This window comes from Zeus faber (assembly GCF_960531495.2).
Source record: "Zeus faber genome assembly, chromosome: 1".
Lineage (NCBI taxonomy): Eukaryota > Metazoa > Chordata > Actinopteri > Zeiformes > Zeidae > Zeus > Zeus faber.
Genome location: NC_137193.1, coordinates 35,752,313 through 35,766,786, shown reverse-complemented (window position 1 = coordinate 35,766,786; position 14,474 = coordinate 35,752,313). Strand labels below are relative to the sequence as shown.

Sequence of the window (14,474 nt, the reverse complement as noted above, 5' to 3'; positions counted from 1 at the left end):
CGGGATCTTTTAGCTTTTTTATTGGAAAAGTTTGGCATCGGCTGTGTACACACACACACACACACACACACACACACACACACACACACACACACACACACACACACACACACACACACACACACACACACACACACACACACACACACACACACACAAGGCACAAGGGGTCATGTGACAGATATTGTTTCACTTTTCTAACTTTGGCTTCAAATTCTAACAAAACAAAACTCTGGCAGAACTTCAGGAGCCTGAACAGCAGAAACGCAGTTTGGCACCAGGAGCCCCCAGGGACAACCTGGGACACTCGGGGACCCAAATGGACGCCCATGGCCACAGAGAACCCCATGCGGTCCATTTCAATTCCAAAACAGTGCATCATGACATGGCAACAATGAAAGATGGTTGATGACAATCATATTCTAAAGTATTATACTAATACTATAGAATATCGTATCATATCGCCCAGCTGCACTGTGTATTTCTACTGCATTTGTACTAAATCAAACCGAAGCTGCAGTAAAACTGATTTCACTTCAGAACCAAACACAGTAAATAAATAGAAACTACAACAGTAGTACTAGTAATACTATAATACTACTATAGTACTACTCAGTGTTTCATCACTTCTTGGAAAAATGAAGCAGAATGTGCATTTTAATACTGGAATTACTGCAGTTTTATTTGGTTTGGAATGACAATGCAGTATTTTGTGTACTGTAGTACATTGTGTAATGTGAAGAGGAATTATTCAGGTTTTGCAAGGTTGGTTTATGAAAAAAAAAAAAAAAGACTAAATACTTCCAAGTTAAACTGCTGTTTGTGTTTTAACTCATTGTCTTCTGGTTCATCTGCCTTGGAAGTATTTTTATAGTATTACAGCAGTGTACTAGTAGTATTACTGCAGTGTACTACTAGTTACTGCAGTGTACTAGTACTTTTACTGTGGTGTACTACCAGTTTTACTGAAGTGTAAAAGTAGTTTTCATAGTGTATACTAGTAATTTCAACTGCAGTTTACTCGTAGTTTTACTACAGTATACTCTTAATGTTACTGCGGTTTGAACTCAGTAAACAAGGTAAACGGTGTAGTACAAGATTCTGTTTGAAATAAGATGAAAAAAAGATGACTGACCCAAGTCCAACTAGTGCATTTTGGGAATTTTCAGCGAGGCACCTTCAACCAATCGGGGTGAAGCCTCGTCAGACAGTTAGTGATGTCAGTGGCGGGCAAAGGCGGAGCTTAGAGCAACCTTTAAAGGTGAAAGAATCCAAACGCTTCTGGTTCTATAACGACCTCAGAATGCCCGTCGACTTCGTCCCGTCATGTTGTCACAGTTCATAGGAAAAAGAACAGACTATCAGGAAGTGATGAGATGACACAGGAAGTGATCGCTCCCTCGTGCTGACCTTGGCGCACCGCAGAGCATGCTGGGAACTCACCACCCGTCCTATAGTCCGTTTTCAGTCGTTTGAGCTCAGGCGAAGTAAAGAAAAGAAGAGAGCGAACGACAGGAACAGGAAGGAAGTAGAACCAGCTTCAGGATTAGAGAAACAATCAACGTGATTGATCCATGTGGTCCAATTGGCACCGGGATGCTGCGTCGCAGGTCAAAGGTCGCAGCTCCAATGCAGTCTCCGTCCACACTGAGTGGCGTCTCATCTGAGACACAGAGAGAGAGAGAGAGAGAGACACTGATCCCACTGATTGATACAGAGCCAAACCTAAAGTCTAACAGCTTCTACGTCCTCAAACATTGATGCAGAGTAAAAAAAATCAATAACCTGAGTGATACAATTAATATGATTCAATTATATCATTGCAATTTCGGAATCGATGTGAAAACTGTTTGTTGGGAAGATCGTTCTGGAAGATTGTTTACATTCAATACACAATAAAGACACTGATCCTGGATAAGACTGGATTTTAAACACACCCTGAGGAGTGAGACGCCCTGGGGGGGTGAGACGCCCTGGGGGGGTGAGACCTACCTCCTGAGGCTGCGGGCTTCGTACAGCGTGTTGTCCTCGTCACTGTCTAGAGCGTCCATCTCCACGCCGTCCTCAGCATTGGCCAGGAGACCGTAGCGCTTCCTCTGGGGGGGCTGCTTCAGCCTGGGAGAGAGACACAACACACTGCCTGTCTCACTGCAGCCCATCTCAATGCAACCTGTCTTTCTACCTGAAGCTTGTCTCACTGTCTCCCTCCAGCCAGTCTCACTGTCTCCGTGGCACCCTGCAGCCTGTCTCGACACTGCCCCTCCAGGCTGTCTCCCTACAGCCAGTCTCACTGTCTCCGTGGCACCCTGCAGCCTGTCTCGACACTGCCCCTCCAGGCTGTCTCCCTACAGCCTGTCTCACTGTCTCCCTGCAGTCTGTTTCACCGCTGTCTGTCTCGCCCCCTCCTCCAGACTGTCTGTTCCTCTGCTGCCGGTCTCACGCATCCTCCAGCTGTCTTACCGCACGGCCCGCACCAGGAAGTAGAGCATTCCCACCGTCGTGATGCCGATCAGGACGTACAGGGCTCTCTGGATCATGTTGCTGTCCACGTCCAGGCCCCGGACCCGGACATGCGCCGTGGTACTGTTCACCCCGGCTGGGGTGACCTGCTGGCCGGGCACAGCGGGGCTGGTAGCCAGCTGCGCCATGGACACAAAAAGCCCCAGCGCTGGAAAAACAAGCGCCGACAGGACTACCCGAGCCGACATTTTACCTACAGGAATCCGGACTGAGCTAACTGCTAGCTGTTTGTTGTGGAAAAATAAAGCCAACCCGGAAGTGCTGACGTCACCACCCCGTTAGTGATGACGTGCTATATTGAGCGGTGGGCGGGCTGTTTGTGCGACATGTGACCTGCGCATCCAGCCAATCAGCGTGTAGCTAGACGCTGACGCGTTTCCTCTTCCGGGTTCCGAGCGAAGTGATTTCGCCCACCCCTCTTGGAAGGGGGACTTCCGGCAAGACGCCGGACCAACGAGTTGCCCGTTCTGACCTCTCTTAACTGTCCTGAAATGTACATGAAAACTTCAAATTGTATCAGTAAAACAAGATAAAAAAGAGTCAATATCAAAGTTTGAAAAAGTTACTGGACCACCTCAAAGTACAAATTGGAATATAAAAGTACTTATACTTTTTTACTTATCAAGCTGAGCGGAAGGGCTGTGGAAGCGTAGTCTCGGGCCAAGCAAGCCCGAGTGATCGCGACAACTCGCAGATCGACGTTGCAACCGATCTCCTGCTTCTACAACGAAAACCAAAAGTAAAAACCTCACAGAAACCCAATGTAGTTCCAAATGCAGCTGTCGTTAAAGCTATAGAAAAGCCAACCTCAAAAATGGAAAACTTCGGTGACCAGTTGAGAAGGCAGCCATGGTGGCTAAAACCACCCGACTAATAGCGACGAATGCTGCTGAGATTGGTCGATCGCAAAGTCAAGATATAAACAGTGGAAAAATAAATGCCCCAAGGAAAATGACGAACTGAAAGAAGAAGTAAAAGTCACGGAATTGGAGCGGTGCGGGGGACGCGCCGAACCTCAAAAAAACACGGTCTGGAATGAAGACGACGAGAAGGAGAGAGGAGGAGCGACGCCGTCCAGACATCATGCAGTTCACCATGAGATAACGTCGGGATTCCTTTTGGAAGCTTTTTCCAAAACTCCAGGATCTTCAAGGACTTGGCTGATTCACTTCAAGCAAGACTTCTGCAAAGCCGACAGAGAGGCTCGCGCTTGCTGCATGGTCTAGGACGGAGCAAGCCAGGGCGGCAGGAAAGAATGTGTTACTACAGGACATGCGGGAGGCATCATTGGTAACAGGGTTGCTCTGGATTCCATAGGCTAAAGGTAACAACGTATGTTTTATTTTTGACGTGAGCGTCCCACCTCAGAGGTTCTAAGTTAGTTAGGTGTTCTCTTTTGACGCTTAACGCTTTTCTACGGTTTGTACTGAAGATCAAGAGAGGAAACAGATTGCATTTCGGAATGCGCTAACTTTAGATTGTATTTGATGGAAGAATTGAGCACAGATCGATGCGATGCGACTTGTTTGCAACTGGATGACATTGTGAAACGACAACATTTCCTATAAGTTCGGTAATCGCTGGCTATATAATATAATATAGGGATATATATATATATATATATATATATATATATATATATATATGACCGTCCATAACTTTTGAATGCACATGTCCAACTGTTCAATGTTTCAGTACTTTTTGTACAACTTGCTGTTCTCTAACAAGGAGCTGAATGGCAAAATTCACAACGGGTGTTTGATCCATGAATTGACCAATACATTTCCTGGTTCAATTAGAGTTGGTATTTAAACAGTCCTCTTCATCATGCTGTTCACGTTTTGACATCATGAGACAAGACGACACCTAACAACTGATCAACAGTACCTCGCCATTGTGAGGCTTCAAACAGGATGTTTACATTTACATTTACATTTAGTCATTTAGCCGACGCTTTTATCCAAAGCGACTTACAAGGGAGAATAACAGTCAAGCTACATTGCGACAGAGATAAGTGAACAACAACATTAGTGTAACAATTATGTTCTCAGAGGGAAGTGGCCACTGAGCTTAGAGTGTCACAGAGTGTCATCAGCAGGTTGCAACAGAGATACAGAGACACTGGAAGAGTCACAGAAAGGCATAGAAGTGGACGTCCTTTGGCCACGTCCCACACTGATGACCGCTTCATTGTGAACAGTGCCCTGTGGAACCGGATGATGAATGCCACTCAACTCCAGGCACATTTAAGGGAGGTGAGAGGCACCCAAGTGTCACGTCAGACCATTCAAAATCATTTCCATCAGCGTGGTCTGCGTGCTAGACGACCTGCAAGAGTCCCTGACCACACCACCAGGCACAGGCATCATCGTCTTGCACGGTCCAGGGAGCATTTACGCTGGACGAGGGACCACTGGCCTCAGTGCTGTTCTCTGATGAAAGTTGATTCACGTTGAGCAGAAATTATGGCCGCCAACGATGTTGGACATGTCAAGGAGAGCGCTATGTATCAGCCACTGTTGTCACCAGACGAGCCTTTGGTGGTGGTGGTGTTACAGTGTGGGCAGGTGTGTCTAGTCAATACAGAACTGCCCTACACTTTGTGAATGGTACAGTGACAAGCCCATACTACCTGAATAACATCATTAATCCAGTCATTGTGCCCCTGCATGAACAACACAGGCCTCATTTCATCTTCATGGAGGACAATGCTCCAGCTCCTCAAGGTCGCATCATTAGGGAACGGCTGCCGGAGCCTGGGGTACCTCAAATGGAGTGGCCTGCACTTTCTCCAGACCTGAATCCCATAGAAAACCTATGGGATCAGCTGAGTCACTGTGTAGAGGCTCGTAACTCTGTACCCCAGAACCTCAATGACCTGAGGGTCGCCCTTCAAGAAGAGTGGGGGGCCATGGCTCAGCAGACAATAAGTCGACTTGTGAACAGCATGAGACGTCGTCAAGCTGTAATTGATGCTCAATGCAATGCACATGACAAGTTATTGAGACATTGACATTTTTTGTTGTGGTGTACCCACCACTGTTGTTGGCTTTTGTCTCAATAAATTGTTTGAGATGAGGAAATCACCATTGCATGCTTCTACTTAAATGCTCTACTTTCATGATATAATAACTGTAGCGTGAACTTTTTACATTTTCCATAAATTTCACCCGAAAATTATGCTCCGTCCCGGGCCGAGCACTGGTTCTCACCGGCCGCAGCGTGGGGATACAATTAAAAACATCTTTTAATTAAGCGTTTTTAAAGGATACCAAAATAAAAGGATCCGATCGTGCAATTATGCCCGTCACGGTGATCACCAAAAAGTGATCGTCTGCCAAAAAGTGGGTGGTATAATTTGGACACCTGTCTCTCCGACACTCTCCAACAAGGTGCCTATGGCGTGGCAGCGATGGGGCGCCTGCACTCCAACCGCTGCCACCCCAGGTGCAATCAGCACGCCAAAACAGTTTATTTTTATTTTAGATGTAGGTTATTTTCTTTTACTCTATTTCCTTATGGAACAAAACAAGTACCATGCATAATAGGGGCACTTTCTTCGTCACTCTCTTACAGTATATAACCAATAGAGAACAGGATAGCACCGAGGATCGGCCCCTGAGGGACTCTACACAGTAGAGGACACATGGTTGTTAATATGAAGTATGAGGAGAACCAAGTGGGTGCAGTTCCAGAAATACCACAACTGCTTACTATAGCTTTGTCCTGTGGATGACCTGTGGCGTTTCTGTTATACATGACCCCACCAAACCCTCTCTTTGGGGAATGATTTGGCTATGTTTTGACCAATAAAGTTTGGGAGTCCATTTCAAGAAATTCTGTCTTTTCTCTCTGTCTGGTGGATGAAGAAGGGATGATGGATGGATGGATTGATAGATGGATGGATTAATAGATGGATGGATTAATAGATGGATGGATAGGTTGGATGGATGAATGCAAGGCTGGCCGCTGGCATAAACACTCTATGCAGTTGTTTAGGGCCACAACCGCCAGGGGGTGCCACACGATCAGTGTGGGGGACCCTCACGTTGGACTAGCCCAAAGGGCTAACATGGCTGGCAGAAAAGCAATCAGCAAAACGATCCGTTGCGTGTCCTAGTTGTTGTTTCAACTAAAAACAAAAAGATTGTTTTTAATTTAGATGTATTTAATTCCTAATTGAACGAAACACAAAAAGCCCTGTGCTTCCAGGCCCCACTTAGGGCCTGATAAATTGGCCAGCACTGGATGGATGGATTGATAGATGGATGGACGAAGGATGGGTTGTGGATGGGTGGGTGGATGGATGGGTGGGTAGATGGATGGTGGATGGATGGATTGTTAAATGGATGAAGGATGGATGAATGGATGGATGGATTGATAGATAGATGAAGGATGGATAAATGGATTGGTGGATGGATGGAGGATGGATGGATGGATTGATAGATGATCAAGGATGGATGGAACTCATTCTTCTTTCTCATCCCCTGTTCTCCACCAGGAACGAAGGAAGAGACAGATAGCGGTGGAGAACAAGAAGAAACAGTTGGAGGATGAACGGAGGGAGCTGCAGCACCTCAAGGTAGAGATGATGAATAGAACCTGAATACATCAGAGTGATTTGGGTTATTGATCAGTTCTTAACAAACTACAGAGTACTGCTATTCCAAACAGATAATAATACTTGCAGTTTATATACAGGAGTACTGCTATTCCAAACAGATAATAATACTTGCAGTTTATATACAGGAGGTCAAATATTTACGTGATTATAGGCTATAGTACTGTTTCCAATGTTTATGTGTTATTTATAAGTGGTATGTCTAATATACTTGTTTTGTGAATTAGACTATGATAAACATGATTTACGGGTGGGTTAGATATAAAATAAAGACGTTATTTATTTTACACTTATCCTTATGCCTCTGCATTATTTTACCTGCTGTGTGCCCTAGATTAGAACCAATTCAGTCCTTCGTACCGTCGTACTTAAAATGCCTTTAAAGTGTCAGTAGCTGAAGTGACTTTGCCGGGCTTTGGGAATCCCGAAACCAGCTCGTCGCTGTTTGCGGCTTTATTTTTAGGCGATTGAGCTGCAAAAAAGTTTGAACCTGTCAATTGCTGCTTGCGGCTATATTTAATTTTTATTTTATTTTATTTCTCCTCTTTTGTTTTATGTGATTGTTTTATGGTGCTTGTCTGATGTCTGGAAAATAAGTGTTTACTATTGTACCATGCCATTTATGTTGGTACTTTCCACAAGTTTCAAAAGAAATTCCTCATAAAAAAATAACCTAATGGAAGGGAACAGGATCATATGGCTCCGTTTGTTTCCGAGAGCGTGGTGTGTGGGGTAGGCGGTCAATCTGCGTATTGGCAAATTACATAAATAACATGTGAAAATATGATACTCCAAGTGTGTTTTTTTAAATATTTCATTACTATGTATTTATTAAGATAATATTTAAAAGTGTCACAATAAAAAAATGAATAAAACAAGTACCATAGTGAGCTATTTTTGTGCAGAACATAAAACATATAAAACAGAAGTTTTCACACAAATAATGGTTGAAAAAAACATATTGAAATAAAATGTTCACGTAACGACTCATATACGAAAAGCAATGACTAAGGGAAAGTCTTCCCCCCAAATTGCAGGCCTAGGAGAATAACTTTTCCCGAAATTGAATTAGGAACAATATGGTCGGACCTGAACAAATTCCTTATCCCAAATACACTCGAAGTTCACCTTAAAATATTACACAATTATTATCCCTGCAATCAATTTGGTAGCAAATGTCTACCTCCTTTATGTTCATTTTGGAATTCAAAACCTGAATAAGTATCTCATTTATTTGAAGACTGTTGAGAATCTCAAGAATTGTCCAAGAATTCTGGATGTTTCTTTGCTTTTATTTAAGAGCTTCAATGTTTTGACCCCACAAAAACAATGGCCTTGTTTTTGGAATGTAATACTAAATCACCTGCTCTAAATAATACTATTGTGCTCATATATATGCTTGACGAATATCACATCCATGAAGCTAAAGTATCTTTTTAACACATTTCTATTTCTCAGTGTCTTTAGATTTCACCAAATAAAAAAGCTCTCCTTATATCAAATTAAGAAAAAAACAAAACTCAATTGCTGATTGAACAATTATTAATAGTTTCTTATGTAAACATGTTTCTCTCCCATCTGTAATCTATTTATTTTTCTTTATTGTATTGGCAAACTCTATGTTTGTTTTGTTACTTTTCCTGATCTTTCAAATGTTGTATCAAAATAGGATTTGGATATCCATACTTTTGTTGACGTTAAGTTTCAAATAAAGTAAAAAAAATAAAATAAAAGTCACCGGGGTGTGGCGGATGCGCATTAAAATATTGATGTTTACAACAACTAATATTAATTAATTACAATCTGATTATACTACAGGATCATGGCAAAACTATTTGAATGTATATTATTGATGTATTGTTTTTATTAGTCAGCCTATATCCTAGAGATATCGCTCTGGAACGGAAAAAGGGAGCAAGTGTAAATCCATTGTAAATTATCTGGCATTTATTCTTATTATTAGAGGTCCATCCCACGTGGATGAACCCCTAATTGTTATTTTTCTGATTTTTATTATTCTCCTTGGCACTTTTCGGGCTAAAAGTGTCTGAAACACAACAAATGCTGGAGCTACGAGCATGGTTGAGGTAGAACTGGGACGTGCTGGATGACATTGTGAAACGACAACATATCGTGGTTCAAGTTTGATCCATATCGATCCACATTTGGAGCAGGAATTTGTGAACAAGTGATGAAATTTTATCGGAAGTAGCAGAACATTTGTGCAATGCCCACACACGGGTTCTCAAACTTCAGGTAGCACAACACAGTGTAGACCCCATTGCTCTGCAGTGGATGCAAACTCTGTGTGTGTGTGTGTGTGTGTGTGTGTGTCTGTCTGTCTGTCTGTCTGTCTGTCTGTCTGTCTGTCTGTCTGTCTGTCTGTCTGTCTGTCTGTCTGTCTGTCTGTCTGTCTGTCTGTCTGTCTGTCTGTCTGTCTGTCTGTCTGTCTGTCTGTCTCGTCTCGTCTCGTCTCGTCTCGTCTCGTCTTACCTGCTTGACGTCTGCTGAGTTTTTTGATTGATATTTTATCTCTTTTGCCCTTTTTGTAAATAAACGCATTCTGTTTGCGTCTAACCCGGTGCCATGTCCCTCCTTATTACGCGGCATTCGAGCCAGTTGTAACACACAAACTATAGGAGTTAAAAACAATCCAAAACATATTCTGTGTTTGTGTCCTCACAAAATTCACTTGCAGCTCCAGAGCAACGGGTCTGAATCGTGTCCCTTTTATTTTAGTCCTGAAAGTTAAAAAGGTCTCTGAGGGACATGCAGTGTTTAATTAGTTTGGATGGAACCATGTTGTTGGGAACTTCTACACTGAGTTGTTTCCTTCCACAGAGACACCATGAGGCAGGAATCTGTGGACTACAGGCGTGGACTACAGGTAGTAGTAGACAGCCATCTTCTAATTTTTAGGATAAAGTCATAACATGCAACAAGTGTATCGGCTTGTAGTAGGAATTGTGTGTGTCACCAGGATTCGAAAAACTTGCAACACTGCATGTCATCCGATGCTGCGTTCAAAGGAAAGAGGAGCTACAGCACAAACTGACCCTACACGCTATGGGAACTCGAAAATGTGTAATTGGTGTCGATAATGGACCCTGTGTATTGCTGCCTGCAGCTATATTTTTTATTGTTATCGTTATTACTTGTTTATTATTAGTCGTCTTAACTGTTTTAATTATATCGGTATTTTTATTAATTCTTTCATTATAGCAGACCTTGTTCTACTAACGACTTGAGGTCCTTAATTATCTTACTTTTGTAGCACAACTTTTCTTCTGTTTTGTATTCACAAATGTTGTTCTGACTTTGTGCATTTTGAACGGTAAATTGTAAAACAGAATTGTTCAATAAAATCACAACACACAAAATGTATTTGTTGAGTTTATTCAACGATCATGTAATGAAAGAGTACAGGGATTTTACAGATTTATACAGATGGTGCTGAGAAACCCGAGACAGGAGAGACAGGATACGAGGTGGCAATAACAGCAAGAGAAGAACAGTTGGCAGTGTTGGTTGCACTACGATGGGTGGAAAAGACTAGACAAAGATAAAGTGTTCATACTGTATGCTCAGATTCATCCTCAGCCCTAGCAAGTTTAAGGTATTTTCATTCAAACAGCCCTCAAGATGTACTACTGTATATTAAATCTTTCAGTCAGTCCCAAGAATAGCAAATCAGTGAGGTCAGGTGAAAATTCTGTGGGTTCCAGCGCAGTTGGGAAAGAGGGCTTTAAAGAAAGGAAATATAGAAATGCAAATTAGTATCAGTAAAGCTGGGGTAAAATGTGTGACCTTTGAAATAAACCAACCAAATGTGGTGTGGGAGGTGGGACAGAGAGGGGAAAGGGAGGCATCTATATCAAATTTAAAATAGTTTCAAAGTTACTAGGATAGGTAGTGGACACAGGAGAGAGGAAACTGTGTTGTTAAGAAAATGGTAGAAAACATCACACCCGCTTGTGTGAGGGATGTTAAGAAGAAGAGTCAGTGGAGCGTGAAATTCGTTCTAAATTGTAGGAAATGGGACACAGAGCGATGAGGAATAATCTGAGGGAATTAGGGGTGCAGGAATTAACATTAAAAGGATTACTGAGCATGGGTGAGAGCACAGGTCAGGGTACTGGTAAATTTCTTAGGGGATACAGGGTTTTATTATAGGATATGATGGATAAGCAGGAATAGGGTGTTAGGGTGACTGATATGGATAGGGATTTTATAGTAGGACTAGGTTGTAAAGTATGGAGGATAAATTGTAGTTTTGTGTGTGTGTGTGTGTGTGTGTGTGTGTGTTTTATGGATTTAGATTGTTAGTCTAATGTATAATTCACACTCCGGAGCAGGTGGCGGCGGTAATGCACCAATAGGCTGGATGCCAAACGCCGTAAAAGAGGAGTAGAAGAAGAAATAACAACACTTCATATGCGCATGTGCGAGCTCTTCGTCTCCTCTCAGGAAGCTTTGACCCCGCAGCCCGGACCCCGGTCCGTCCTCCAGTCCCTTCATGGCCGCCTTTGCCCGGAGCTTGTTCCGCGCTGATAAGCTGTCCCGGTTCGTGCAGATGAAGGTAAACCTCCACACCGCGGGTTGTCCGGCGATGGCCGCCTCAGTGGAGCAGTTCAACCAGGCCAAGAGCAAGCTGTCCTCCCTGCAGCAGGACCCGGGGAACCGGGTCAAGCTGCAGATCTACGCCCTGTTCAAGCAGGCCACCCAGGGGCCCTGCGACACGCCGAAGCCGGGCATGCTGGACTTCGTTAACAAGGCCAAGTGGGACGCGTGGAGCTCCCTGGGCTCCACGTCCCAGGAGGAGGCCCGGCAGCAGTACTGCGATCTGATCGACTCTCTAGTGGGGGCGGGCTCAGCCCAGCCGGCCGCAAAGCCTGCTGGGAGCGGGGCCGCCTACACTCACCTGCTGGTGTCCACCCTGGACAACATTACTACCATCACCCTGAATCGCCCCACCAAAAAGAATGCCATCACCACTGACATGTACACAGAGATAATCCGAGCGTTAGACCAGGCCGCCAGGGATGACTCGGTGCTGGCCGTGGTCACCGGCGCCGGAGACTTCTATTGCAGCGGCAACGACCTGGGCAACTTCACCAAGATCCCGGAGGGCGGGGTCCAGCAGATGGCCCAGGACGCCGGAGAGCTACTTAGAACCTTCGTCAAAGCCTACATCGACTTCCCCAAGCCACTGGTGGCCGTGGTGAACGGGCCAGCTGTGGGGATCTCGGTCACGGCTCTGCCCATGTTCGACCTGGTCTACGCTACCGAGAGGGCCACCTTCCATACACCCTTCAGCCAGCTGGGCCAAAGCCCCGAGTGCTGCTCCTCCTACACCTTCCCCAGGATCATGGGTGGTAGCAAGGCCAGCGAGATGCTGCTGTTCAACAAGAAGCTGAGTGCCACCCAGGCCTGCAGCCTCGGCCTGGTGACCGAGGTCTTCCCTGATGCCTCCTTTCAGACGGAGGTGTGGAGCCGCCTGCGGGCCTACGCCACGCTGCCGCCCCAGTCCCTGGCATTATCCAAGCAGCTGGTCCGTGCTGTGGACAAAGAGACGCTCCACGCTGTCAACGACGCAGAGGTGGAGAGGCTGAAGGAGAGGTGGCTCTCTGACGAGTGCATGGCGGCCATCATGAGCTTCTTCCAGGGGAAGTCAAAGCTTTAGAGAGGGGGACAGGGAGGGAGGGAGAGAAATTCGGATGAGCATAAAATTAATCTAAAATAAATCAAATGTCTACTGACGCACTCTATCCTAAACACAATCCTTCCGATTTTTGAGATTTTTCTTCCTGATTTGAAAAGTTTCGAGTGTGAAACGTGATTTGAAGTGTCTTCATGTCGATCATGTTTAAAGAAGCTGAAGGAACATCTGCAGCACCTGGTCTAACTTTTCTGTAATTATTTGTTTATTTCACCACTGTCTGATTAGATGTGTTAACCCAGGGCGTGGTTCTGCAGCTCTCCGTCCGGCTGTGAACCCGTCACACTGTCACCGTGTCAGTGTAGAGTGTTTCTGTGAAATTCCTCGACGGCTCGTGCCTTGTGGACTGACTGGACTTCTGTAGCGTCTGTAGTTCCAGAGAAGCTCCCGAGTGGAAAATAGTCAGATCGGCTGTTGTGTCGTGTGTAGAATGATCTGTAGCCTCTAAAGTTTTAATGTTTTTTATAAAATGCCAAACTAATGTAAATGGAATGATGTTAACAGAATATTGTAATAAACTGCAGTTTTAAAATGGTCTATTTATTCTTCCACTTATCACTTGCCAGTAGTAACTGAAGGAGATTCTGAAAATTCCATTTATCAATACTGCACAAAGAAAATATTTAAAATGTGAACTTATGAAAGTAACCTGAATGTAGAGCAGCCAAGTATGTCCACTATTAGCAGCAGTAGTATTTGTAGTTTAGGAGTAGGGCTACTACTACTACTACAGCACCACAGTACTACTACTACAATACTATTACAGTACCACAGTACTACTACAACACTACTACTACAGAACCACAGTACTACTACAGTACTACCACCACAGCACCCCAGTAATACTACTATAGAACTACAGTACTACTACAACACTACTACTACTACAGCACCACAGTACTACTACAGTACTACTACTACAGCACCCCAGTGCTACTACAGTACTACTACTACAGCACCACAATACTGCTACTACAGAACCACTATTACTACAGTACTACTACTACAGCACCCCAGTACTACTACAGTACTGCTACTACAGCACCTCAGTGCTACTACAGTACTACTACCAGATAGTGTATCACCATTCTGCGTCTCTTTGGTCATTGATCAGTTGATAATTTATTGATCTTTGATTTTCTGAATCCTAAGTCAAACAGACATAGATAGATGGATGGATGGATAGACTGACAGAAAGATAGATAGATAGATTGATAGATAGATAGACAGACAGAAGGATAGACCGATAAATATAGATAGATGGATAGATAGATGGATAGATGGATAGATAGATGGATAGATGGGTAGATAGATGGATAGATAGATGGATAGATGGATGGATAGATAGATGGATAGATAGATGGATAGATAGATAGATGGATAGATAGATGGATAGATAGATGGATAGATAGATAGATGGATAGATAGATAGATGGATAGATAGATGGATGGATAGATGGATGGATAGATAGATGGATAGATGGATGGATAGATGGATGGATAGATAGATAGATAGATAGATAGATGGATAGATAGATAGATGGATAGATAGATAGATAGATAAATGGATAGATAGATAGATAGATAGATGGATAGATGGAAACATGGCCCATA

General features: G+C 43.9%; 2 protein-coding genes and 1 long non-coding RNA gene across 4 annotated transcripts; 2 read left to right on the top strand and 1 right to left on the bottom strand.

Annotated features, from left to right (window-relative positions):
- Nucleotides 1-39: 39 nt before the first annotated feature.
- fam174c (family with sequence similarity 174 member C) lies at nucleotides 40-3,496 on the bottom strand. 2 transcript variants are annotated; one of them, XM_080013466.1, is made up of 4 exons: nucleotides 3,328-3,496; nucleotides 2,461-3,241; nucleotides 1,993-2,115; nucleotides 40-1,663 (listed from the first exon to the last, which is right to left on the bottom strand). In XM_080013466.1, the coding sequence occupies exons 2-4, from the start codon at nucleotides 2,706-2,708 to the stop codon at nucleotides 1,660-1,662; spliced, it is 375 nt and encodes a 124-aa protein (XP_079869592.1). In that variant the 5' UTR covers nucleotides 2,709-3,241; nucleotides 3,328-3,496; the 3' UTR covers nucleotides 40-1,659. The 2 variants fall into 2 exon arrangements, with proteins under 2 accessions (XP_079869592.1, XP_079869591.1); XM_080013465.1 differs by having other exon boundaries at nucleotides 2,461-3,496.
- Nucleotides 3,497-3,560: 64 nt separating this feature from the next.
- LOC307239879 lies at nucleotides 3,561-10,409 on the top strand. Its single transcript, XR_013844489.1, has 3 exons — nucleotides 3,561-3,844; nucleotides 7,022-7,102; nucleotides 9,983-10,409. It is a non-coding gene; the product is annotated as an uncharacterized lncRNA (long non-coding RNA).
- A 1,155-nt stretch (nucleotides 10,410-11,564) lies between these two features.
- eci2 (enoyl-CoA delta isomerase 2) lies at nucleotides 11,565-13,395 on the top strand. The gene has a single exon (XM_079999573.1). The coding sequence runs from the start codon at nucleotides 11,658-11,660 to the stop codon at nucleotides 12,822-12,824; it is 1,167 nt and encodes a 388-aa protein (XP_079855699.1). The 5' UTR covers nucleotides 11,565-11,657; the 3' UTR covers nucleotides 12,825-13,395.
- Nucleotides 13,396-14,474: the final 1,079 nt, after the last annotated feature.